Source organism: Bos javanicus, chromosome 16, assembly GCF_032452875.1.
Source record: "Bos javanicus breed banteng chromosome 16, ARS-OSU_banteng_1.0, whole genome shotgun sequence".
Lineage (NCBI taxonomy): Eukaryota > Metazoa > Chordata > Mammalia > Artiodactyla > Bovidae > Bos > Bos javanicus.
Genome location: NC_083883.1, coordinates 42,446,005 through 42,472,480, shown reverse-complemented (window position 1 = coordinate 42,472,480; position 26,476 = coordinate 42,446,005). Strand labels below are relative to the sequence as shown.

At 52.1% G+C, this 26,476-nt stretch overlaps 1 protein-coding gene across 1 annotated transcript in view; it reads left to right on the top strand.

Moving 5' to 3' along the window:
- PLOD1 (procollagen-lysine,2-oxoglutarate 5-dioxygenase 1) overlaps nt 1-19,496 on the top strand; it is a 29,486-nt gene extending 9,990 nt beyond the window's left edge. Inside the window, exons 4-19 of the mRNA XM_061382690.1 lie at nt 61-224; nt 1,353-1,465; nt 3,218-3,281; nt 4,191-4,288; nt 5,591-5,692; nt 6,246-6,377; nt 8,259-8,380; nt 10,272-10,376; nt 11,130-11,255; nt 11,558-11,699; nt 12,617-12,730; nt 13,700-13,765; nt 14,400-14,504; nt 15,957-16,103; nt 16,871-16,996; nt 18,603-19,496. Coding sequence (XP_061238674.1) covers nt 61-224; nt 1,353-1,465; nt 3,218-3,281; nt 4,191-4,288; nt 5,591-5,692; nt 6,246-6,377; nt 8,259-8,380; nt 10,272-10,376; nt 11,130-11,255; nt 11,558-11,699; nt 12,617-12,730; nt 13,700-13,765; nt 14,400-14,504; nt 15,957-16,103; nt 16,871-16,996; nt 18,603-18,758 — 1,882 coding nt within the window. The 3' untranslated portion in view covers nt 18,759-19,496. The remainder of the gene's footprint in view (nt 1-60; nt 225-1,352; nt 1,466-3,217; nt 3,282-4,190; nt 4,289-5,590; nt 5,693-6,245; nt 6,378-8,258; nt 8,381-10,271; nt 10,377-11,129; nt 11,256-11,557; nt 11,700-12,616; nt 12,731-13,699; nt 13,766-14,399; nt 14,505-15,956; nt 16,104-16,870; nt 16,997-18,602) is intronic.
- The last annotated feature ends 6,980 nt before the right edge of the window (nt 19,497-26,476 follow it).

The window sequence follows — 26,476 nt, the reverse complement described above, 5'->3', positions numbered from 1 at the left end:
TCCCCTACCAACCCCGTCTCCTCGCCGCCCTGCTCCATCTTTTCCCGGCTCTGGCCACAGCTATGATGTGGTGTTTGCCTCGGGGCCCCGAGAGCTCCTGAAGAAGTTCCGGCAGGCCAGGAGCCAGGTGGTCTTCTCGGCCGAGGAGCTCATCTACCCGGACCGCAGGCTGGAGGCCAAGTACCCGGTGGTGTCCGACGGCAAGAGGTTCCTGGGCTCTGGAGGTGAGGACCCCGGGTGCACAGTGTGTGGCGGACAGGGCAGGCTCCAGAGAGGTCCATCCACTGCCTTGGGGAGGACCCCCTGGCTCGACATCCCACATGGCTATCACGAGCTGCTGAATGCAGAGTCCTCAGAAGAACTCCTGAGTTTTTAACCTTTAAATCAGCTCCACTGCAGTCTTGCTTATCTCATTCAATAGCTCCCCTGGTCTGCACAGGATAAAACAGGGAGTCACCCCCAATTCCTCCCTCCCCTCCCCCACCTCACCTTCAGCAGGTCACACCACTCCCACTCCAAGAGATCTCTGGAGTCTGCCCTCTCACATCCACACCCATGGCCACCGCCTCTCCGGGCTGCTGGCATGGGCAGTAGTCCCCTGACTGCTCTGCCCGCCTCTAGCCTCTCCTCTTCCAGTCCATTCTCCATCCAGCACAGATGCGAGTCCACACATATTGCTCAGTGACTTCCCCTTGCACAGAGAATAAAACCCATATTTTATTCTGGATTCCCCTGTCTAGCCACGAAGGGAGGATCTGCTCTAGCAACCTTGTTTCCCTATTGGCTGAGATAGCGCAGCCCAGATGGCCTGGCCCTGGCCCAGGGTTGGAGGTGTCCTCTGGGGCGGGGCCCTTTCCTGGCTGCCCACCTGCTTTTTCTCTTCCCCTCCCACCAGGCTGCACAGTAGTTAAGGAGCTATGTGGGCTTTTCCCTCTATCCCCTCCTGCACTGTGTGACCTCGGCTCAGCCTCTGCCCTTCTCTGGGTCAAGTTTCCTGGATAACTGTCGAAAAGGGGCTCCAAACCTATGCCCCACCAGCCCTTTACTCCTGGGCTTCAGTGTAACTCATTCATTCCCCTCCTGTGTGCTGCCCAGGACCTGAACTGGTGCAGGTTAATGGACAACAGTGATTTTTCTCTCTGGGCTCAGTGGGAACTTGTCACCAAGTGGCATTAACAGATAGGCTGTTTCCAGCCTATAGACAGCACCTCCCCTCAATCCAGGAGGGCTTCTGAGAGGAGGCAGGGCTTATGAATAAAGAAGTGAAAGGTGGGTGAGAGGGAAGGCTGGGAGGAGGCCCCTGACTCAGAGGCCAGAAATTGAGTGTCTGTCTATATGTCCCCCACCCCCAGGCTTCATCGGTTATGCTCCCAACCTTAGCAAACTGGTGGCAGAGTGGGAAGGCCAGGACAGCGACAGCGATCAGCTCTTTTACACCAAGATCTTCTTGGACCCAGAGAAGAGGGTAAGCAGCAGTGGGTAGGGCTGTGAGATCTTGACACTGGATCCCCCAGACTGGGCTGCACTGGGAGCAGCCCCTACCCCCCAGACTTGACCCCCTGGGCTGGGCATTGACACCCCACTTACATATTCTTTGATTCACTCATTTATTCAGCAGGTATTAAAAAACATTTTATTTATAGTATTTACCTTTTTATTTTTGGCTGTCCTGAGTCTTTGTTGCTGGACCAGCTTTTCTCTAGTTGCAGAGAATGGGGGCTACTCTCCAGTTCTGGTGCTCAGGCTTCTCATCGCAGTGGCTTCTCTTGCTGCAGAGTCTGGGCTCCAGGGCACTCAGGCTTCAGTAGTTGCAGCAAGTGGGCTCAGTGGTTGCAGCTCCCAGGCCCTAGAGCACAGGCTCCATAGTTGCGGTGCGCCTGCTTAGTTGCTCCATGGCCTGTGGGGTCTTCCTGGATCAGGGATTGAACCTGTGTCTCCTGCACTGGTAGGCAGATTCTTAACCACTGAGCCACCAGGGAAGCCCCAGCAGATATTTGCTGAGTTGTGTGTGAGACACTGTCAGATGTCAGACGTAGGTAATGAACGAGACAGTTGGGGTTTCTGCCCTCCTGAACCCTCAAACCGGGCAGAGGAGGAATTTACAGCCTCGTGGCAGGTGGTGAGGATGGTCATGAAAGGAACTGACAGCCTGAGCTGCCCCTGGCCCACCCAACTTGGAGGAGTTCTAAGGGACTGATGAGGTCTTGACTGGACCTGGGCCCCACAGGCCAGGCCTCTGAGCCTGTCTCAAGGCAGGGATCCTTGAGGGGAGTGGAGGTGGTAGAACCGAGCAGGTGTAGCCCCAAAGCCAGCCAATGTCCTCTGGGCAGGCAGGAAAGTTAGGGAACTCTTGGGGTGAGGGTCAGTATTCCTGGATTCTGCCCTGCACACCCCCTCAACCCCAATTTATGCTGTGTTGCCTGACAAAGGGTAAGTCACTTTCCCTCTCTGGGTCTCAATTTTTATTATCCATGAAATAATGAAGTGAAGCAGTTGGACTTGTGCAGTGGAAACTATGAACTTGATCTTTGTTGGCTCAGTCCTTCCTTCTCCTTCCCCTCTGCCTCCAGTGACATTGCTAGTAGAAGCCTGTGGTCTAAAATGGTAGAGCTGCTCTCTGTGGGATGAAGGCTGAGCCTAGAGTGTCACTTGGCCTGACCTAGGGCTCCTTGAGACATAGTCGCATCTGCAAGCAGTAGCGTTATGTCGTGAGCATGGACCTCAGGGCCAGGCTGCCCGTTTCCAATGCCAGCTTAGCCAGTTACTAGCTGCATGACCTTGAGCAAATTATCCAACCTCTCTGTGCCTTGTTTTTAAATCTGTGAAATGCAATGATGATGATACTTTCTCACAAGGATGTTCTGTGGATTAAATGAGTGTGCATGTAATACTTAGAATAGTGATTGGCACCCAGTTGAGTGCTAAACAAGCATCTGTTATCACAACGGCTGTTGTTGAACCAGCTGTCCCCTTAGATTCTTTCCAGTTCAGAGAGTCTCTAGTTCTCGTGAATAAAGGTGCTACAGCAGTAAATCCCAGGGGCTTGGCCACTGACTGGCTTCCCAGGGATCCTAGCTGCCCTGATGTGACGGGGAAAAGCGGATGGAGGGAGAGGAAGTGGCAGAAGTGGGAGGGCTGGCTCCCCACACTGGGTGATGGAGCCCTGTCCACTGCCAGGGCTTGTTCCTGGTGCAGTCCAATGCCCTCTTTCCTACAGGAGCAGATCAATATCACCCTGGACCACCGTTGCCGAATCTTCCAGAATTTGGATGGAGCCTTGGGTGAGCAGCCCCGACAGGGAGGGGGATCCTGAGAGGAGTGGTAAGGAGATGAGGATTCCAGCCAAGGAGGTTCCTCTCAGCTGTTGTGCTGGGATTTTCTCTGGGGGCAGAGCTATGTCTCTTTGGGGATGAAGAAAGGAGGGCCAGAAGGTCAGTCCAGAGAACCTGCGGGACACCAGGGCTCAGACTGGGAGGGGCTGGGTGATGCACTCAGTGGGTACCCCATCCCTGCCCTGCGTCCCTGGTCCTTCAAGGTGAGCCTACTTCACCTCCTTCCCCTGCTCTCCCACCTCCCAAGTGAAGACTTCCTGAGCTGGGGGCAGGGAGTTGATGGATGACATGGGAAGCAGAGAGGCTGCTTGACACTTGAAACCACAAATGCTCTTGGCCTGGTCCCAAGTCAGTGGCTGGTGATGACGTTGCTTTGCCACTATTTTGCTGGATGACCTCAGGCAAGACACAAACACATACCCTCGGGCGTCTGTTTTCCCACCCTTAGAAAAGAGAAGTTGGACCAGATCGTTGATTGGTGATTTAATGGGGGTAAATGGACCCCTTTGAGAGTCTGAGGAGAGCTCTGGGTCCCATCCCAGCGAGGTGCAGAGACATCACACCCTTTCGTCTGTGGGTTCTGGGAGTTCATGAGCCTCGGTTAAGAAGCTGGGTCCAGACTGCTTCTTGGGTGGGTCAGGGGCTTGCACAGAGGGGCTCCCCTCACATGATCACTCACCACAAAAGGCCTCCGTGCCAGGCGTCTTCTCAGGCCTCTGGGAAAAGGCCCGTCTGCATTTTATAACTGTCAGACAGAGCAGTCCTACCTGCTGTCTTATGTGCAGACTGTCTGGGTCGGAGCCCAGAACTTGGCCTCTGGGCCTGATGCTGGACAGGTCTCTGTTTTCTGACCCACAGATGAGGTCGTGCTCAAGTTTGAAATGGGCCAAGTGAGAGCGAGGAACCTGGCCTACGACACCCTCCCAGTCCTGATTCATGGCAACGGGCCCACCAAGGTAGGGAGGGGCCCCAGCCCCAGGGGAGAGTCGTGGGGGGAGAGATCCAGAATCCGGGGTTGTGCTCTCACTGTGACCCCAAGCTTCCCTTGGGTTTGGGGCCACCTACCTGGGACACGCTCACTGCCTCTGTCCTCACATCTGAGTTCAGGATGGTGCTGCCTCTCTGTACCCGCACGGCCAGTGATGCCCTGTCTGTCTGTGCTGGACCACAGAGGAGGCACTGTCTCCATCAGGCCCAGGCGGGGCTGCCTTGAGTCATCTGTACTCTGCCACCCCAGGGCAGACTTGTTCCTACATTCAACAAACATTGCATGTTTGCACCAAGGCGTGAGGCCCCGCCAGCCCTGAACAGGACAGAATGTTCCCTATTCTCCCAGAGCTGCAGGAGGGGCAGGGGTGCAGGCCAGCCTCCCCTGGCCCTTGAGGGACAGGCCCCTGGATCCCAACTGGTTTCTAGGAGTGTGGTCCTCAACCACTCCTTCAGAATCAGGTGGATGGGAGGGGAAGGGGAGTGTGTTTAAATGCAGGTTTCCTGACGCCGCCCAAGTGCGTGTGTGCTTAGTTGCTCAGTTGTGTCCCCCTCATTGTGGCCCCATGGGCTGTGGCCTGCCAGGCTCCTCTGTCCATGGGATTTTCCAGGAAAGAATACCGGAGTGGGTTGCAATGCCCTCCTCCAGGGGATCTTCCCAACCCCCAGGGATTGAATCCACGTCTCTTGTGTCTCCTGCATTGGCAAGTGGGTTCTTTACCACTAGCGCCACCCACCCAAGAGCTGCAGTTTTGAAATGTCTGCAGGGGGGGCGCCGAGGAATCTGTATTTTACACGCTCCCAGGAGGTCCACAGGGCTTTCCAGGTGGCACTAGTGGTAAAGAACCCGTCTGCCAATGCAGAAGACGCAGGAGACGCGGCAGGTTCAGACCCTGGGTTGGGATGATCCTCTGGAAGGAGGGCATGGCAACCCACTCTAGTATTGTTGCCTGGAGAATCCCATGGACAGAGGAGCCTGGCAGGCTACAGTCTATGGGGTTACAGAGTCGGACACGACTGAAGCAACTTAGCACACACAGGCGGTCACAGATGAGGCAGCACCAAAGTCTGTGTCCTCCCTCTGCCCTGCTCAGACCAGCTTTGGTCATCTCCAAGGGTGGATATACTTTCCAAGACCTGCCCCCAACAAAGCCACATTCCTGCCCTCTTTGGGAGGGCAGAGGGCTGGGGTGCAGGCCCCCCTCCTTGGTGGTGGCTGGGGCAGGAGTGGGGCTGGCCTGGTTTCAGTCATATCCCTCGTCTCCCGACAGCTGCAGCTGAACTACTTGGGCAACTACATCCCGCGCTTCTGGACCTTCGAGACGGGGTGCGCTGTGTGTGACGAGGGCCTGCGCAGCCTCAAGGGCATCGGGGTGAGGCTGCTGGGCCCCGGGGCTCTGTCCTCGGAGTGGGAGAAGGGGAGGGGTTCTGGAAGAGACTCTGTCATCTCTGGTGGGCCCTAAAGCGGTCACCTTCCTCCTCGTCCTCACCCAGGCACCTCCTCCTGAAAGCCTTCTCAGATTGCACATGGCTCTGGCTTCCTGGGAAGCCTAAGTTCTGGTTTCTTCTGCCTGGTCCTTCAGGGGCCCTTGTAGCCCTCTCCCCATCCCATGAACCTTGCTCCTCATTCATGGTCCATCTCAGACCTCATGCCAGCCAAGCTCTCTGACAGTGTGCTGTCAGCCTGTCCTGGCTAGAGTCTGGGCTCACGCTGCACCTGTCCCCTGTAGAGACAGCCTCCAGCTGCATCCCTGCTGGTCCCGTCCCTGCCCCCTGCACACGCTGCTCGGAGCTCCTGCCCAGGCCCCTTTCCTGCTAAGTCCTGCAAAGCCTCTGACTTCTAGTCCCTCTGGCCATCCTCAGGGCTCAGCAGCCACTCCATGGCTGGACATGGCTGGACTCTTGTGCTGCCCTCTCTCCCTGCAGGATGAAGCTCTGCCTGCTGTTCTGGTCGGCGTGTTCATCGAACAGCCCACCCCGTTCCTGTCCCTGTTCTTCCAGCGGCTCTTGCGCCTCCACTACCCCCAAAAACGGTTGAGGCTTTTCATTCACAACCACGTGAGTAGCAGGCTCTTGGTGGGCTCACCATGTGGTTTGGGTCGAGGGTCCACCCTTGCAAGATGCCCTGAGACCTCTGAGGAAGTGACCGAACCAGGGTTATCTGGGCCAGATGGAAGTGGGAAGTAGGCTGTATTCCCAAGCACTGGGTTGACTTTGCAGTCAGACCGGCTGGGTTTGAACCCCAATATCACTGCTTATATGACCTTGGGCATCTTATTCAACCTCTCTGGGCTTCAGTTTTCTCATCTATTAGGTCTATTCAATAGGGATACTATTAGTGCTGGCCACATAGGATTAAACAAGTTGACCTCTGAAGCGTGAAGACAAGCGCCTGATGAATAGGAAGCACATAGTAGGTGCTCTTAGCTGACGTCGTTATTGTTATTTCCCTTCCTGCTCCAGTCAGTCTTTCATTCCTCCCCCCCTTTTTTTTTGGCCAAGCTGCAGGACATGTGGGATCTTAGTTCCCCGACCAGGGATCAAACCTGTGTCCCATGCAGTGGAAGTGCTGAGTCTTAACCACTGGACCGCCAGAGGAGTCCCAGTCTTTCCTGATTCGATCTGGTGATAGTTAAATTGGTTTTCATTCCTTGAGTATAATACATTCTGAGGAGTCAAGGGGCACCTGAAGGCCTTCTACTTTGTGAATCCAGGCCTGGAATAAGTATTCTGAGCTCCCTGCCTCGCCAGCCTCTCCATTCCAGCAGGATAAAGTCCCACATCTCAGCTTTTGCTGAGAGAAGCCAAACATGCTCTTAAGTCCTGCCTGCTGTCAAAGCTCTTTGTCTTCCATAGAGTCTTAGCTGCCCTGTCTATAGTCACCCTCTTCCGAGACCTCGTGGCCCTGACTGTCTGCACCCCACCTCCAGGGACCTGTGGGCCCCGACTCAGCTCAGCTTGTCTGTCTCACAGACATTCAACTGTCCTTCCTGAAAACAGGAGGAGGTTGTAGACCCTGCCCTTGGGAGGCTCCCAGATTCCCTGGAGTCATCAAACCTCATGCGCATAAATTGTGACTTTGTGTAGAAAAAGAGAATTGTCCCAGATGGTCTTCGAGGACCTACTGTGTGCTCTTGTCTGACTTGTCAACTCCTTGCAGTGACCCCATGGGGAGACAGGATTGCCCTCCCATTTTACAAGGGAGGAAACTGAAGCTGAGACAGGTGAAGTGACTTGTCCAAGGCCATGCAGCTCACTGGAGCAGATCCAGGCTTCGCTCCGAACCCTGGGTTTGTTTTTAAACACCCTGCTCTTCCTTTTTCCCCATGCAAGGGGCTCCAGGTATAAACTTTTTCCAAGTGCCGTTTGAACATTACCTGGAGTGTTTTATAGCAAACTCTGGGCCATACCTGGGACCAGCAGAACTGGTCATCAGTGACTGATGTGGGGCCTGTGGGGTGAGGGGCGCTGTCCTGGTGACAGAGGCTTTTAAGAGGCCTGTAGACCTGGTCTAGTCAGGGGAGGATGGTCAGAGGCTGGCTTCCCAGGTGGCACTAGTGGTAAAGAACCCACCTGCCAATGCAGGAGACATAAGAAATGTAGGTTCGATCTCTGGTTTGAGAGTATCGAGGAAATGGCAGCCCACTCCAGTATTCTTGCTTGGAGAATCCCATGTGTGGAGGAGCTTGGTGGCCTATAGTCCAGGGGTCACAAAGATTCAGACACGACTGGAGTGACTTAGCATGCGCGCACGATCAGAGGCTGGCCAGGAAGGGCACTCCAGGCAGAAGGTCTGACGATGGCAGAGTTCCAGGGAGCAAGTTCCAGCAAGTGGCCGGGGATGCGCCAGCAATGAGAGGGAGCAGCCTGGGGCAGCAGAAGACGCTGTGGTCCCAGGGGGTGGAGCCTCATCCTAAGCCTCCATCCCTTTGCCCCCAGGAGCAGCACCACAAGGCTCAGGTGGAGCAGTTCCTGGCAGAGCACGGCGATGAGTACCAGTCTGTGAAACTGGTGGGCCCCGAGGTGCGGGTGGCCAACGCAGACGCCAGGAACATGGGCGCGTGAGTTGAGGGTCATGGCGGAGGGGCCAGGTAATCAGGAGCCCCGGGCGGGGAGACAGAGGTTCAGAAGGCTATGTGGTCTCCAGCAAGTCCTGCCCCTCCCTTGACCTTGGTGTTCTCATCTCTCAAATGGGGAAACCGTTGAGTCAACCTCAATGCTCCTGGGGAGGGCTGAGCAAAGGAGAAGCAAAGGAGAGACAGAGGAAGGACTGGAGGCCAGAGGAGATAAATGCTGACAATTGGAGAAACAGCCTCTGATTTTTTTCCTTTATGATGGAAATAAACAAGTTTAATTTGTGTTGACTATAAAAGAGTTAGAAAGTGCAGATCCGAGATTGGCAAACTCCTTATAAAGGACCAGCTAGTAAATCTATGTAAGTTGGCTTTGAGGGCTCTGCCGTGACCACTCAGCCTGGCTATTAGAGCATGAATGAGCGTGGCTGTGCTCCAATAACATTTTCTTTATCAACACTGAAATTTGAAGTGCATATGATTTTCACATGACTTCTTTTGATTTTTATTTTCCCCACCCATTTAGAAATGTGAAACTGTTCTTACAGATTTGTGATTGCCATGGGGTGGGAGAGGGATGGACTGGGAGTTTGGGATTAGCAGATGCAAACTGTTACATAGAGAATGGAAAAACAAGGTCCTACTGTGTAGCACAGGGAACTATATTCAATATCCTGTGATAAACCATGATGGAAAGGAATATGAAAAAATGTCTGTGTATATATATATATGTACAACTGAATCACTTGGCTCTATAGCAGAAATTAGCATTGTGAATCAACTATACGTCAATAAAGTAATTTGACAAAAGTTCCTGGGGATTCTTTTAGTGGTCCAGTGGTTAAGACTCCATGCTTCCACTGCAGAGGGGCACGAGTTCGATCCCTGGTCAGGGAACTAAGATCCCGCATGGCGCATAGCACAGTCAAAAAAGAGAAAAGGGTCAAAACCCCAGGCAGTGGGCTGGATTTGCACTGTGCTCCATAGTTTGCTGAGCCTGGCACCAGTAAACAGAAAGAACATAGATTTTTAAGAAAATTTTAACTATTACTGATTTACAATATTGTGCTAGTTTCAGGTGTACAACTTCGGATTCTTTTCTATTAAAGGTTATTACAAGGTATTGAATATCATTATCTTTCTGGCATCTGGCACCCAGTGCCCTGAAAGCCTTGGCACTGGGGAGAGCAGGCCCACAGGCAGGTTCCTACACTGCTCGGTGCTATGGGGCCATTATTTACTGTGCTGGACAGTAAATCCTTGTTGTTTATTTTTTGTATATTAGTGTGTATCTGTTAATCCCATACTCCTAATTTATCTCTTCCCCTTCCCCCTTTTCCACTTTAGTAACTGTGTTTTTATTTTCTATGTCTGTGAGTCTATTTCTGTCTTGTAAATATGTTGGTTTGTGTTATTTTTTTAGATTCCACATGCAGGTGATATCATATGACATTTGTCTTCTCTGTCTGACTGATTTTACCTAGTGTGAGATTTTTAAAGCTTTTGGTGTAGGTTGCCAGACTGTCCTCTGGAAAGGCACAGCCAGTTTACCCATAGCACAGAGCAGTGTAAGGACCTGTCTGTGGGCCTGCTCTCCCCAATGCCCAGGTTTCCAGGGCACTGGCTGCCAGATGCCAGGCTCTGGGCCTTGTCTTGACAGCTTTGTAGTCCAGGGGTTGGGTCTCAGAGTCGGGAGGGACCTCGAGGCGGCTGGTGCCAGCCTGCAGCAGGGCTGACCTGAGCTCCCTAAAGACCCTTGGCTGGTACCTGGTGATGACAGATGTGGGCAGCGATGGGGACTGCAGGTTCAGGGATCCTGGGTGGTGGGGAGGTGGGCACCAGCACCCTGACCCCAACGACCCTGTGTTCCCTCCCACAGGGACTTGTGCCGGCAGGACCGTGGCTGCACTTACTACTTCAGCGTGGATGCCGACGTGGCCCTGACTGAGCCCAAAACCCTGCGGCTGCTGATCGAGCAGAACAAGTGAGGCTGTGGGCTGGCCGCGGCCGGCTGGCAGGCAGGCCCTCAGGGCTCACGATGGCCCTGGACCCGAGTCTGGGCTTGGGGTGGGGGCCCCTCCCCTGCCTGTCTCCTCCTCCACATTGGCCTCACCTGTGACCCTGGGCTGTTCCCAGCCTGGCTATCTTGTCTTTACACACACACACACACACATTCTCTAGTTGCGGTGAGTGAGGGCTACTCTTTCTGCAGTGCACAGGCTTCTCATTGCAGTGGCTTCTCTTATTGCAAAGCACAGGCTGTAGGCGCATGGGCTTCGGTAGTTGCACCCCGCAGCCTCAGTAGTTGTGACTCATGGGCTCTAGAGCACAGGCTCAGTAGTTGTGGTGCTCAGGCTTAGTCGCTCTGCGGCATATGGGACCTTCCTGGACCAGGGATCGAACCTGTGTCTCCTGCATTGGCAGGTGGATTTCTTATCCACTGTGCTGCCAGGGAAGTCCTGGCTACCTTGATTTAGTCTAGGATGTTCTCCACCTCCTGGCTCCAAGCTCCAAGCTGTCCCACCCCCTACCCCCACCCCTCCTCCTCTGTGCCTTTCCTGGCTGCTCTGTGAGGGGCAGGGGGAGCTGGCACCAGATGGGCCAGACCCCACCCCAGGCCCTACTCCAGGGAGGTCCTTGCAGGTTGAAGGCACTCTCCCTCCCCTTCCCCACACCTGGACCTGCCCCAACCTCCCCTCAGGCAGAGGGACTCCCTCTGAGATGCTCCCTTCCCCAGGAACGTTATCACCCCATTGATGACCCGCCATGGGAGGCTGTGGTCGAACTTCTGGGGGGCACTGAGTGCAGATGGCTACTACGCCCGCTCCGAGGACTACGTGGACATCGTGCAGGGGCGGCGTGTGTGAGTACCTGCAGGATGGGGGGACACCCTCCTCTGTCTTCCACCTGGCCTCGCCTCCCCCAGTATTCCTGTCCTCGTTGTGCTCAAATTCCTGCTGAACTAAAGCAAGGAAGACTGCAGTCAGACACACAGAAGGACTTCCTGACAATTATCCTGGGGCCATGTGCCCAGAGTAGGGGAATCAAATCAGCACCATCCTGCCCTCCCAGCCTGTGACTTCCCCCTCGTCTGACCCCTGACCCCCAGCCTATAATTCCACACCATTGCCTGTGACCCCCTCCATCTTCCCCTCTCTCCCTTAGGGGTGTCTGGAATGTACCCTACATCTCAAACGTCTACCTGATCAAGGGAAGCGCCCTGCGGGCTGAGTTGCAGGAGACAGACCTGTTCCACCACAGCAAGCTGGACCCCGACATGGCCTTCTGTGCCAACATCCGGCAGCAGGTTAGCTGGGCTGGGCAGTCAGGAGAGGCCCCGTTGATGGGGAAGATGAGTTACCTTGTTCCCGTGGGCCCTGTGGCTTCTGAGATCCCAGCAGGACTGCTTACAGGCTGCCAGGCCCTGGTGGGGGCACTTGGGGCCCCAGGCATGAGGGCTGCCCCTCGGGGTCTGTAGGATCATTTTAGCAGACCCAGTTATCACACTGTCTTTATCTTTTTTAAAATTTGTGTTTATTTGTGGCTGTGCTGGGTCTTCATTGCTGTGCGGGCTTTCCTCTAGATGCAGTGAGCAGGGGCCGCTCTCTAGTTGCAGTGCCTGGTCTTCTCATTGCAATGGCCTCTCTTCTTGTGGCTCCCAGGCTCTGGAGCACAGGCTCAATAGTTGTGGCACACAGGCTTCATTGCTCCATGGCCTGTGGGATTTTCCCGGACCAGGGATTGAACCCACATCTCCTGCATTGGCAGGTGGATTCTTTACCACTGAGCCACCAGGGAAGCCCTACACAATCTCTTTTATGTACATTTTGACAGAGCCCAGAGAAAACTGAACTTTCCACCTTTACTCCAAGTAATATGCCCAAGAGATGCCCTTACTATTTCCCTGTGCCCCACTCGATACTATTTTGTGGTTATTTTTTTTTTTTAATGAGACAGCGGGATGATGTTTTCCTTGTGCCCACAACTCACTCCAGGATCAGAACTCCATCCTTTTCTTTTGCACGCTCATTCTTTCACTCCTGTTCAGTCCTCCAGGAAGTCTTCCTTGATTGCCTCAGGCCTTGGGCACTTGGGAAATGGAGTGACCCACACTGGGTTGTGAATTTAAATATGGTGGGTAGAGGAGGCTTCAGTTTTGCCCACGCCAGGGGTGGGGTGTGCAGGAGAAGGGAGGCTCTCTTCCATCCAGCCTCTTCTCCCCAGGATGTGTTCATGTTCCTGACCAACCGGCACTCCTTTGGCCACCTGCTTTCCCTGGACAGCTACCAGACCACCCACCTCCACAACGACCTCTGGGAGGTGTTCAGCAACCCCGAGGTGAGGCCCCGGGTGGGTGGGCAGGCATGGGAACAAAAGGGACCTCTAGTGATCCTGTGACCTGAGGCATCTCCCTCCCAGAGCCTGACCTTGGCTGGGCTGGGACCCCATGGTCCCCCCTGGCTCGCTCCACCCCAGAGGGCTTGTCAGGCAGGATTCCACTGTGGAGAGGAGAGTGTCTCTCGAGGCAGCGCCATCTGGTGGAGGAGGGACCTGGAGTTAGAGGCTGAGGTTTGTGGTCCATCAGCTGTGACAGTTAAACCTGTCCGCCTTTGGGGCCTCGGTTATCTTTTTTTTCCAGGCAAGGCTTTACTGGGGCCCCTTCTGCAGCAGTGGGGAGTGAGAACTAACGTCAGGCTCCCTTGCCCACTCTCTTCCTGAGGAGGGGTGAGCTTGTTCCCTGTATAGGGTGAGAGTTGGGTTGTGTCCAGGGGTCCAGGTGGAACAACAGCTTAAGTGTTTTGCCCTCTGGTGTTGAGTGCAGGGGGCATGCTCAGTACCCTGATTTTGCTCTTGGCTCTTGAGAAGTGGCAGTGGAGGTTGTTTAGTCCTTCCGTTATCTTTTGTCCAGAATCTATGGGGCCTCAGTTATCTCAGCTCTAAAATGGGCGTGCTATCCCAGCCTGCCTCACCTCTGAGGGTGCTGTGCTGATCAGAGGAGGAGGAAGTCCTGACAGCATCACTAGATGTTCAAGCCTGTGGCTGATGTGGGCACAGGCACATACCTGCAGGAGGACCTATACATGTACACTCACATGCAAACATGGACTCCCATGGACATACTTGTGCGCCCAAACAGCTCACATGACCCAGCGGGCAGAGGCGCATACAGGCTCCCCCACTCCCACCCCCAATGCTCCCGCACCCCACCGGGCCTGGGGGGCAGAACTCCCTCTTGGAACAGCCCATGCAGGTGAGTCCCAGCTGGCCCAGGCTGGCCCGAGGACCCAGCTCCCCCTCTCCCCACAGGACTGGAAGGAGAAATACATCCACGAGAACTACACCAAGGCCTTGGCGGGGAAGATGGTGGAGATGGTAAGGCCCCAGCGCCCTCTGTGAACAAAGCTGCTGGATTTACACCCTGCAGCGGCTGCAGGGGACAGACGGCAGAGCAACAAGACCAGCTGACCTGGGGGAGGAGCAGGAGCCCCCTTCCTGTGCTCTGGTGCTGCATGGGGCAAGGGAACGTGCAGTGGGGTGCCCCTGCATCTTGATGGCACTTTGCAGCTGGAGTCTTCGGGGGTGGAGGGGCCTGAGGCATCTTCCCTGGCCAGAGCAGGAAAGAAGAAAATGTCCCCAATTGTGGTCTCAGCTGTGGACTGTGGGCCTAGAATGAGAAACAGATGCTTCCTTCTCTGCTTCTCCTGGAGTCTGTGGGCCTCTGCTCCCTGGATCTGCATATTCCTTTCCAGGCTTAGGCAACTCTGTGACCTTGGCTGAGAAGGGCCAGCTCTGAGCTCTGGTTCCTCCTCCCTTCAGCAGCCTGCTGAGCTCCTGTTCCCTGGGGACACTTGTGGAGACACGGAGGGCTCACAGACTGGGGTTTGGGACTGACATAGGCCACATGAGGGGCCTTGCCTGCAGTGGGGTCTGCAGAGGGCCGTGGGGGCAGCGGGAGGACGAAGTGATGCTTCTCTGGACCCTGTGACTGAATCCCCGCCCTCCTCAGCCTTGCCCGGACGTCTACTGGTTCCCCATCTTCACGGAGACGGCCTGTGATGAGCTGGTGGAAGAGATGGAGCACTACGGCCAGTGGTCCCTGGGAGATAACAAGGTGGGGGTCCAGATGCCTGGACTGCGATGGTGGGATGCTGCCCCTTCCCCATGCCTGCCCTCGGGGCTCTTTTCTTGACAAGCTAGCCAACCTCTCTGGGACTCCTAGAGATGGGGGCATTGGCAGGGGTACCTGCAGACACTTAGGAGTAGAGGGAGTGAGAAATGGGATGGAATGTTGGTCTTCAAGTTGCCATTGCTGCTGGGTGACTTAGAGCTGCCTTTGTCTTGAATTGCTAGGTTTCCAGTTCCTGGTGTGTCATTAGAATGATTTCTCTTCCTTCCCCAGATTGGGCATGGAGATGGGGAGGAATGAGATAATGTGGGATGCAGAAGGATTTGGAAGCAACAGCAGTGTTAAGATCACCAGACACCAGTGTTAAGAAGCAAGGGGCATGGTGCATGTGATAGGCTGTGCCTTGCCTGAACGAGGAATTCATACCTGCAAGCCTCTTAGAAAGTTCAGGAACCATTTTTAAAGGCACATGAACCCCTGGGCCTATATGCCGCTGGGACCAGCTAACATCTGGGCTAGCAGCTGGACTAAGCATGGTTCATGGGTCTGCCCAACTGACATACTTGGTGCCAGAGCTCATCTCCAGAACCCAGTAACTCAAATAGCCCACATGTGGGGTCTGGTGAACTCTTGTGCTCCAGTGACCCAGCCAGCACTGGGGCTCTAGTACCCCAACTAACCTGTGGCCTCTGCGTTGGTTTTCTGTGCTGTGTAACAAATCACCACAAAGCTTATCAGCTTAAAACAATACCCGTTTATTATCTCCCAGTCTCTGTGGGTTGGGAGTCCGGCTCAGTGTCTCACAAGGCTGCAGCCCTGGTGTCATCCGGGACTGGGCTCCCATCTGAAGCTTGGGGTCCTTTTCCAAGCTCATGTGACAGAACTCACATCCTTGCAGCTGCATCATTTCAGGCAGCTTGCTTTTTCTGGGCCAGCAGGACACAAAATCTCTGTCTTCCAAACCCTCCTTGAAGGCCCACCTGAGATGATCTCCCTCTGGATGAACCCAAAGGCAGTAGACATTACATTAATTACATCTCCTGAATCCCTTCACTTTTGTCCTGTAACCTAACCTTACCCCATCAGGTTCACAGGTCAAAGGGAGGGAATTTAGACAGAGCATGTACACCAGGGGGGCTTCCTGGGTGGCTCAGGGGTAAAGAATCCACCTGCCATGCTGAAGACACAGGAGACGTCAAGGGTTCTATCCCTGGGTCGGGAAGATCCCTTGGAGGAGGGCATGCAGCCCACTTCAGTATTCTTGCCTGGAAAATCCCATGGACAGAGGAGCCTGGCAGGCTACAGTCCGTGGGGTCACACAGAGGCAGACACGACTGAAACAACACGCACTATACCAGGGAGCTGGAATTTCATGGTGTGTGTTAGGGGGTTAGATCTTAGAATTCTGCTTACCAAATTCTCCTTGGTCACGTCTAGGACAACCGCATCCAGGGTGGCTACGAAAACGTGCCAACCATCGACATCCACATGAACCAGATCAACTTTGAGCGGGAGTGGCACAAGTTCCTGGTGGAGTACATCGCCCCCATGACGGAGAAACTCTACCCGGGCTACTACACCAGGGTGGGCGCGACTGGGGTGCAACCGGGATGAGGGTGTGGGGTGGAGTGGTTGGGGGAGGGGAGGAAGGCGTTCCAGGCTTGGGGGAGAGTTTACTGAATATTTAGTCTCCAGGAGTGGCGTCTCCTCCCTTCAGAGGTGAGGCTAGGCCCCCGGAAGGTGGGGCCTCGGGAGGCGGATACTGTGGGCGGGGCCTCGGGAGTCATCTAGTTGGTAAGGGGAGGCCACTCTGCCTCCAGCCAGGACTCACTTCTTTGCATCCTCCTCTGTGTACTTAAATCCTACTCTAGAGGCTCATATAAGCCCGTGTTAGCTGGCTGGCATGCGCATTCCTTTAGCTCCCTCCCTCGTGTGTCTGGCTGCCTCTTTTGACTTTTGCCCTCCTTCACTCAGTCACCTCCTCCTTGTTTACCCTGGTTTTCTCCAAACACCTGCTTTGAGTGTGCCAGGGCCTTGCCCCCAAGGAATCACCAACCAGAAAGAGTCGTGAGGGTTACGTTTATTTCCTCTCTTCTCTTCATCTTCTTCTCCTGCTCTTCCTTCCTCCCTCCACGTCCTCCCTTTCTTTACTTTTCCTTCCCTTCCACCCCATGTTTTAATTGAGAAACTTGTCTGTGCCAGATGCTGGAGAACACAGCATAAGCAGATCTGCTGTCTTGGTCGACTTTGCAGCGATTGGATGAGGGGTCCCTTCTGTGCACCCCTGCCTCTCCCAGCATTTGGGGGCCTCTCTCTAACTCCAGTTCTCTTGTCCCACTTCCTTGGCGCAGGCCCAATTCGACCTGGCCTTTGTCGTCCGCTACAAGCCCGATGAGCAGCCCTCGCTGGTGCCACACCACGACGCCTCCACCTTCACCATCAACATCGCCCTGAACCGGGTTGGAGTGGATTATGAGGTGAGCAGGGGGCATCTTGGGCCAGGGGCGGGCCAGGGCCAGGGCTGACGGGAGTAAGCAGCTCACAGAGTGGCCAGTCAGGGTATGCCAGTGCCAGAGAACCCTAGAGAGAAGGTGCCTGGTGCGTGGAGACGGCTTCTTAGAAGAGGTGGGCTCAGAGCACAATTTGGTTGGGGGGAGAAAGCTTTAGATACAACAGAGCAAGGATTCGGGATGTCTGGGGGCCAGACTGGCTGGGCTTGGGTCCTACCTCCCTCTCACCAGCTCTGTGTAACATGTAACCAGGTATGTTTCTTAGCATTTCCCTCATATCTTAGATGGGAAAACCTAGAGGACCCCTCTGTAGAATTGTGAGAATTAAATGAGCTCATCCAGGTAATTGCTTATGTGAATCCATAATAAGTAATCAAGGAAAATAATAGCTATTAGTAATAAAAAGTTTAGGGTTTTCATCACTCTTGAAATAAGAGGGCAGCTTTGGGAATGGCAGGACAAGATTAGAGTAGGTGTGGGGCACAGGCTTGTGACCAGAGAGGGGGATGGGGAAACCAGGAAGACATGAGAGTGCGGAGGGAGTAGTTGGGGGCCTCAGGGCCCCAAGGAAGGGCCTCTAGGTGTGATCAGCTAGAGAGATAGCCATTTATTCACCATTTACTCCTTAAGCTGCTATTTTCTTTTAAGAGTCTTTGTGGAATTTGTTACAATATTGTTTTTGCTTTATGTTTTGTTTTTGTTTTTTGGCCATGAGGTATGTGGGATCTTAGTTCCCTAACCAGGAATCTAACTCACATCCTCTGCGTTGAACAGCAAAGTCTTAACCACTAGACCGCAGGGGAAGTCCCAAGTTACTATTTATAAAAGCTTCTAGGGACTCAGCCCTGGGCAGGCATTGTGAAGGACACCCATAAAACACCTATCATTTTTTTGAGAGTTTACAATATATCAGGGGTTTTCATAGGGGACAGTGATTCCCTCTCAGCAGACACTGGCGATAACTGAAGACATTTTCAGTTGTCACAACTATGAGGGTACTATTGGCATCTCTTGGTAGAAGCCAGGGGTACCCAGGACAGCTCCCCCATAAGAAAGATTATCTGGCCCATGTGATGATAACTGTACAGCAGTGTAAATGTACTTATTATCATTGTATACTTGAGAATGATTATGATGGTAAAGTTTATGTTATGTGTATTTGCCACAATTAAAAAATAATTATCTGACCCAACATGTCCATAGTGCTAAGGTTGAGAAACCCAGCCCTAAGCTAGCTCTTACTTGTATCTTCTCATTTAATTCTCACAACTCTGTACAGTTTAATGTCCATTTTCCAGAAGGGCAAACTGAGGTTCAGGTTGGTCACAGAGTCACTGCCCAGTGCTGCCTGCCTCCAAGGCCAGTGCTTCTGATTCCTTGCTCTTTGCTGAGTGTCTTCCTTAGGCAGCTCATGGCTGTTGCTCCACAGGGCATCCCCAGGCAGGCTGTACTGAGGGGCCCCTTGGCTGTGATGGCTCAGATGGGAGAATAGGGGTGGGGGTGGGGGGAGAGCCCGGTGTCCGTTGGGGAACTGGCACTTCCTGTTGGGGAATCCACACTTCCTGTCTCGCAGGGCGGGGGCTGTCGGTTCCTGCGCTACAACTGCTCCATCCGAGCCCCACGGAAGGGCTGGACCCTGATGCACCCCGGGCGACTCACGCACTACCACGAGGGGCTCCCCACCACCAAAGGCACCCGCTACATCGCAGTCTCCTTCGTCGATCCCTAACTGGCTGGGAGCGGCCACCACAGACCTTTTCCTCTTGGTCAACAACCACTGCCCAGCAGCCTCCGGCGCCTCGGGGCCCAGGGAACGGGATCCAGCCTCCAGGCTCTTGACCTCTCACTGCTTTTGAGCCACCTTCGGAAAGACGGGGCCGCAGGCCAGACAGAGGCAGAGCATAGCTCCTTGGCTGGGACCTTCCTGGTGCTCTGGATGTCTTCCAGGGAAAAACTGTTCACTTTCACTGCTTTGTAGCAACTGGTCTTTTCTCACCCATCTTCCTGAAAAACCCAGTCCCACTTCCTCTGCTTCTTCCAGGGGGCAGTGCTTGAGCACAACAGGGGCTGACCCAGCTGCCCAGAGAGACTCTAGGGGTGAGAAGTCACACCCCAGAGCTTCTCCCCAGCAGAGCTGCAGCCTCAGGGGCCTTCTGCTCCAGGGTTGATACTGAGACCTGGGTCAGACTCAAGTCCCCACATGACCGTGGGACTGCAGCAGCCCCATCCTCCCTGGCTCCTATCATGGGAGCAGAACGCTGTCCCTTGGAGATGGTGACTCAGAAAACCTCCTGGGAGACAGGAAGTGCATGGATGTCGCAGCTCCATCCTCTGCTTGACCTTTGCTGGGGGTGGGGCAGAGCAGGGAGTGGTGTATCTGCACACTGCACTATGTCATCCTGTCCTGGATGCCTCTGGAGAGAGGGACAGACAGAAACAGCGTTCCTATTAAAGGTCATTCAAACCACTGAGTGGGAGATGCTGGGGTAGGTGGGTGTGCACGTGTCAAGGCGGGTGTCTGCAGGGAGAGGTTTTAATAGTGAGGAAGGCTGGCGGTGTCAGCAGATTGGGTGACTTGTTTCTCACACCAAGTCACATGTGGTCTCTGTCTCATTTGTATATTTCATAAACCCTCCATGTGAGCCAGGCCCTGCTACCTGGGGCGCATGGTGTCATCTCCCAAGATCCAAACCAGGTGTCACTCTCCTCTGAAGCCTTTGCTGACCACCCTTCCTGCACACATGAACATCAGGGAACAGAGAACTTCTGGTGGTCCTGCCACACCCTGGGCAGATTTGTAGCATCTGTAACACATCAAGGCATTTATTAATGTTATGAAGTGTTAGTTGCTCGGTTTTGTCTGACTCTTTGTGACCCCACGGACTGGAGCCTCTGTCCATGGGATTCTCCAGGCAAGAATGCTGGAGTGGGTAGCCAGTCCCTTCTCCAGGGGATCTTGACCCAGGGATTCAATCTGGGTCTCCCGCATTGCAGGCAGATTCTTTACTACTTGAGCCACCAGGGAAGCCCATTTATTAATAAGTGCCAGTCTCTGTCCACCCCTGCTGTGGGCTGGCCATCATGCATGTCAGGCACTCAGCACGAAGTCTTCTGGGGTGGGGACTAGCATTGCCTTTTTATAGATGAGGAAATGTAGGCTTGGAGGGGCCAAGTAATTGACCTAAAGTCACAGAAGTAAGTGGTAAGGATGGGGATTTGAATATGATTTCAGTAGAAATCTGGTCCCTGCCCCACCCCCACCTTCTAGGTACCCTCTAGTCACAGATGGGGACAGAAAAAAAACAAAATGCAGTTCACTGTGAACCCAGGGTGATAAATGTCACAATGGCTGTAAGAACTGTGGGGAGCTTAGTTTTTCTAGGTGATTTTTGCCCCCCAAGGGCCATTTGGCAATGTCTAAAGGGATTTGAGGTGGTCACAACCTGGGAAGGGGGTTGGAATGCTGCTGGCAGTAGTGGGTTGGGGCCAGGAATGATCCTAGACATCCTACAAGACATCCTGGCTGCCAACAAAGACTTGACCCCAATACCAGTGGTGCTGAGACTGAGAAGCCTGCTGGTGGTGCTTTAAGTCGTTAAGTCATGTCCGACTCTTGAGACCCCATGGACTGTAGTCTGCCAGGCTCCTCTGTCCATGGTATTCTCCAGGCAAGAATACAGGAGTGAGTTGCCATTTCATTCTCGAAGCTATCTTCCCAATCCAGGGATCGAACCTGGGTTTCCTGCATTGCAGGCAGACTCCTTACCGACTGAGCCACGGGGAAGCCAAGAAGCCTGCTAGCAGATGCCATTTAAGCTGGGCCTTGGAGGGGGAGGAGGTTTCTAATAGGTAGAGACATTCTCCAGGTTAGGAGATGGAGCTGTCAAGACATAGGTGGGACTGAGAAGCAGGTTGGCTGGTATGGGTGATGTGGAGGGGATCAGATTGCAAAACCCATTTTCTGTGGCTAAGGAGAGTTGGACTTTATTTAGTTGGAATCATTCAGGGGTTTTTCATATGTGTCCTAAGGAGATAGTTTTTTTTTAATTAAAAAGTTGAAGTATAATTCATTTACATTTTTCAGGTATACAGCAAAGTGATTCCATTATATACACTTTTCCACTATAGGCTACTGGGCTTCCCTGGTGGCTCAGTGGTAAAGAATCTGCCTACCAAGCAGGAGACATAGGTTTGATCCCTAGGTTGGGAAGATCCTCTGGAGAATAAAATGGCAACCCACTCCAGTATTCCTGCATGGGAAATCCCATGGACAAAGGAGCGTAGGGTCACAAAAGAGTCAGACATGACTTAGTGACTGAACAACAACAACAGATTATAACAAGATATTGAATATAGTCCCCTGTGCTTTACAGTCAGTCCTTGTAAAAAACAATAGTTGTGTTATCTGTTAATCCCAAATCCCTAATTTATCCCTTCTCTTTAAAAATAAGTTTTTGTTTTTAAAATAACCCATGGTGAAGGGGCTTCCCAGGTAGCGCTAGTGGTAAAGAACCCGCCTGTCAATGCAGGAGACCTAAGAGACGGGAGTACAAACCCTGGGTCAGGAAGATCCCCCTGGAGAAGGGAATAGCAGCCACTCCAGTATTCTTGCCTGGAGAATCCCATGGACAGAGGAGTCTGGCAGGCTACAGTTTATAGGGTTGCAAAGAGTCAGACGTGACTGAAGCAACTGAGCATGCATGCAGTTCATGCACTGTGAATTCAAACAGTGCAAATCTTAATCTCTTTCCCACCTCTGACCCCCAGCTTTCTTGTTCTCCCCAGAAGTGACATGTCTATTCAGTTTCTTGGGTGTCCTTTCTGAACTGGTCTGTGCTATACAAGTGTGTGTCTTAGGGTTGCTTTTAAGTGTTAACCTTTTTCCAATGCCAAATGCAATTCATGTCCACTGTGGAAATGTCCGTCAAAATAGAAATAGGTAATGTGGAAGAGATGTCCTGCAATTGTACCCCACCCCTGCCCTGTGCCCCCACAATCACACCATCAGCCAAGTTGAGGGAGTCTGGTCATTGGAGGCCTCAGAGCTTGATGCAATGCTTCAGAGAGAAAGTAGGGTGCTGGTTGGAGGCTTATGCTAGAAGGCTGGGGAAGGATTCCAAGGCTTGTGCAGTGGCTCAAGCAAGTGACCAGCACCTTGGCCAGAGCTCCAGGAAGAAATGGACAGGACAGATGCTTAGGAGGGAGAACCTTCAGGCCTCCTCAAAGAAGGGAAATGGAATTTATTTCATGCCCTTGGAGAACGGACAGTTCCCTTAGCCAGGGAGTTTGGAGGAGGAAGCAAAGAGACAGCTGCTCTACAAGGTAGGAGAACAGGTTTGGAGGCAGAGGGTCTGGGTGTGGCCTCACAGTCCAAAGTCTGACTCTCAAGAGGGGAGGCTACTAGTTCAGTTAGGACAGAAAGGGTGGAAGAGCTCCTTCTGACCTCACTGGGAGCTGATAAGCTGGTCTAGTTGTTATTCAATTGCTAAGTCATGTCCAACTCTTTGCAACCCCATGGACTGCAACACACCAGGCTTTCCTGTCCTTCACTATCTCCTGGAGTTTGCTTAAATTCATATCCATTGAGTTGATGATGCCATCCAACCATCTCATCCGCTGTCACTCTGTTCTCCTCCTGCCCTCAATCTTTCCCAGCATCATGGTCTTTTTCTAATGAGTTGGCTGTTCGCATCAGGTGGCCAAAGTATTGGAGCTTCAGCTTCACCATCAGTCCTTCCAATGAATATTCAGGGTGGATTGCCTTTAGGATTGACTGGTTGGATCTCCTTGTTGTTCAAGGGACTCTCAAGAGTATTCTCTAGCACCACAGTTTGAAAGTATCAATTCTTTGTTGCTTGGCCTTCTTAATGGTCCAATTCTCACATCCATACATGATTACTAGAAAAACCACAGCTTTGACTATATGGACCTTGGTTGGCAAAGTGATGTCTCTGCTTTTTAATATGCTGTCTAGGTTTGTCATGGCTTTTCTTCCAAGGAGCAAGTGTCTTTTAATTTCAGTCCCATGAAAAGTATGAAAAACGTTGGTCCAGAGGCAAACAATTTGTCTATTGAGGTATCTGTGGCAAGATTATACCCTACAGCAGTGCAGTCAGGGTATAGTCCAGTAGAGACAATGTTGGCTTTCCATACCCAAATACCTATTTGCACATGGAGGGAGCTGTTCTATGCCATTTTATATAAGGGACTTGAGCATCTGAGGATTGTGGTACCTGAGGGAGATCCTGGAACCAATCCCCTGCTGATACCAAGGAACTACTGTATAATATGAACCATAAATCTGAGTGTTTTTCCTTAAACTCCACACAATACTCCACTTATGACACTTCTGGTCACCAAATGTGTCTGGGTTTTCCCCACACCAAGCAATCCTCCAATTCTGAGTAGACACAGAAAGGGTGTCCTACAAATTTAACTCAATTTTGACACTATAAAGAAGGCTGAGTGCTGAAGAATTGATGCTTTTGAACTATGGTCTTAGAGAAGACTCTTGAGTTCCTTGGGCTGTAAAGAGATCAAACCAGTCAATCCTAAAGGAAATCAACCCTGAATATTCACTGGAAGGACTGATGCTGAGGCTGAAGCTCCAATCTTAGGCCACCTGCTGCAAAGAAACAACTCATTAGAAAAGACCCTGACGCTGGGAAAGATTGAAGGCAGGAAGAGAAAGGGACAACAGAGAACAAGATGGTTGGACGGCATCACCAACCCAATGGATATGAGTTTGAGCAAGCTCCAGGAGATGGTGAAGGACAGGGAAGCCTGGTGTGCTGCCGTCCATGGGGTCGAAAGAGTCAGACATGACTGAATGGCTGAACAACAACAAAGCATCAGATCCCATAGACTAAGGGCTCAGTCCCACCAGACTGTCCCCACTCCAAATGCTAATAGCAAGTCCAAGTTGTCACTTGTGCTTCTGACTAACCATTTATAAACTAGATTCCCATGATCCCTCCCCTCTCAAGTATGACTAAATTTACTACATTGGCTCACAGAATTCAGGAAAATAGTTTACCTACTAGATTACTGGTTTATTATAAAAGGATATCACTTAAGAACAGCTAGGACTTTCCATGGGTTTCCCAAATGGCTCAGTGGGTAAAAAATCTGCCCGCAATGCAGAAGACACAAGAGATGCAGGTTTGATCCCTGGGTTGGGAAGATCCCCTGGGTAAGGACATGGCAGTCCACTCTAGTATTTTGCCTGGAGAATCCCATGGACAGAGGAGCCCAGCGTCCATGGGGTCGCAAAGAGTTGGATACGACTAAAGTGACAGAGCGCAGCATAGCACAGGACTTTCCTGGTGTCACAGTGGATAAGAATCTGCCTGCCAGTGCATGGGACACAGGTTCGATCCCTAGTCCAGGAAGATTCCACATGCTGCAGAGCAACTAAGCCTGTGTGCCACAACTACTGAGGCCATTCACTAGAACCCAAGAGCTGCAAGTACTGAAGTCCTCATGCCTAGAACCTGTGCTCTGCCACAAGAGAAGCCACCACAATGAGAAGTCTGCATGCTGCAACTAGAGAGTAGCTCCCACTTGCTGCAACTAGAGAAAAAGCCTGTGCAGCAACGAAGACCCAGCACAGCCAAAATTAAATAAATGAATAAAAAATTTAATAAAAAGGACAGTTGGATGAAAGATACATAGGACAAGGTATGTGGGAAGGAGTGATGAGTTTCCATGCTATTTCTGGGTGCACCCACCTCCCAGCAGCTCCATGTGTTCACTAACCTGGAAGCTCTCTAGACTGTAGTTCAGGGCTTTTTATGAAGACCTCATTATGTAGGTATTAAAGCATGCAGGTAGCTAGATATCAGCAGAGAAAGTGCGAGCCAGATGGCAGGAAACAACACATCTGTAATGGTCAGACAAAGAAAAGCAGGAACCTCCACACATTTTGGGGTGATAAGTGCACTGGAGGCAGACAAAGGTGAGAAAAGGCGGGAATCTCTGGTGTCTAAACCTAACCTGTTGCTCATTATGTTCTCATTACAATAAAATCAGCCTTGCAGACAAGAAGTACCCATTACATACTGATGCCACAACACTTTCAATCAAGGCTAAGTGAGGACAAAAATCCCTCCTCCCCTCTGGAAAGTGAAGCTGGGGTGAAAATCAGGGAATATGACCCCCAAGCCTGCAGTTCCAAATGAATATTCCACCCTTTCATTTGTATGTACCACATAACTGGCTTGCTAAGAAAACTCAGGGAAGCTACTTGCCTGTGTCTACTCTCCCTTTGAGAGCGTGATTGATGAGCCATAGTCACTCAGTCATGTCCGACTCTTTGCGACCCCATGGACTGTAGCCCACCAGGTTCCTCTGTCCATGGGATTCCCCAGGCAAGAATACTGGAGCGGGTTGCCATTTCCTTCTTGAGAGCGTACTTTTGCTTAAATAAATTCTTGCTTTTCTTTAACCTCCCTGTATCTGAATTCTTTCTGTGACGAGAATTTTTCTTTTACTGGGAATATAGACACAGTTGATTAAATCATTGACCATTAATAATCAAGTCAATCTCCAACTCCTCTCTCAGGAGGTGGAGCAGGGTGGTAGGGCTGGAAGTTTCAACCTCTCTAATCAAGTGATTGGGTTTCCCTGGCAACCAGCCCCCATCCTTAGGAGCATTCCAAAAGTTGTCTCATTAACATAAATTCAGCTGTGGCTGAAAGGTATGATTCATAAAAGACAGTCATTTCACCTTTATCTGAATAGCTCTGAAGGTATTTCAGAAACAGAGGACAAAACTAAATATAACAAATGATGCCCCTGTGGCTCTTATATAGGTAATTACCAGGTATTTAGGAGCTCTGTGGCAGGAACAGTGAATGAAGACCAAATAAATAGTTATTATTATAAACCACAATATCACAGTGAGCCAGTTGTGTAATTTTAGATTTTTTAGTAGCCCCGTTTTAAAGAGTAGAAGGGAACAGGTGAACTTCATTTTAGTCATATATATCATTTAACCCAATTTATCCAAAAATATTATATCATTACACACAACATAAAAATATGAGATGGTTGACATTCCTTTTCCTACTGAGTCTTACACATCTCAGTTTGCACTGGCCACATTTCAGGAGCTTGCTTGTGGCACATGGGTAGGGGCTACCATACTGGAGAGCACAGCCTTGGAGCCTTCTCTGCCGTCGCTGAGGCCACCAGGAGCCTGTTTACTGCTGTGTCCCAATGCCTGGCACATAATGAGGCCTAGTAAGCTGCCATATGTGAGCTGGGGTAATCTCCCCTCTGAGCCAGCTGGGGCTGCTGTGAAGGTTAGAACGATAAACCCTGGGTACCCTGCTCAGTGACTGTTGCTATTTTTACTTCCTCAAAGTCAGTTGAAGGGCGGCAGGCTCAGGCGTGCTTCCTGAATTTCTCTTGAGAGCTCTTCTCTACAATTACCAAACGCAAGCG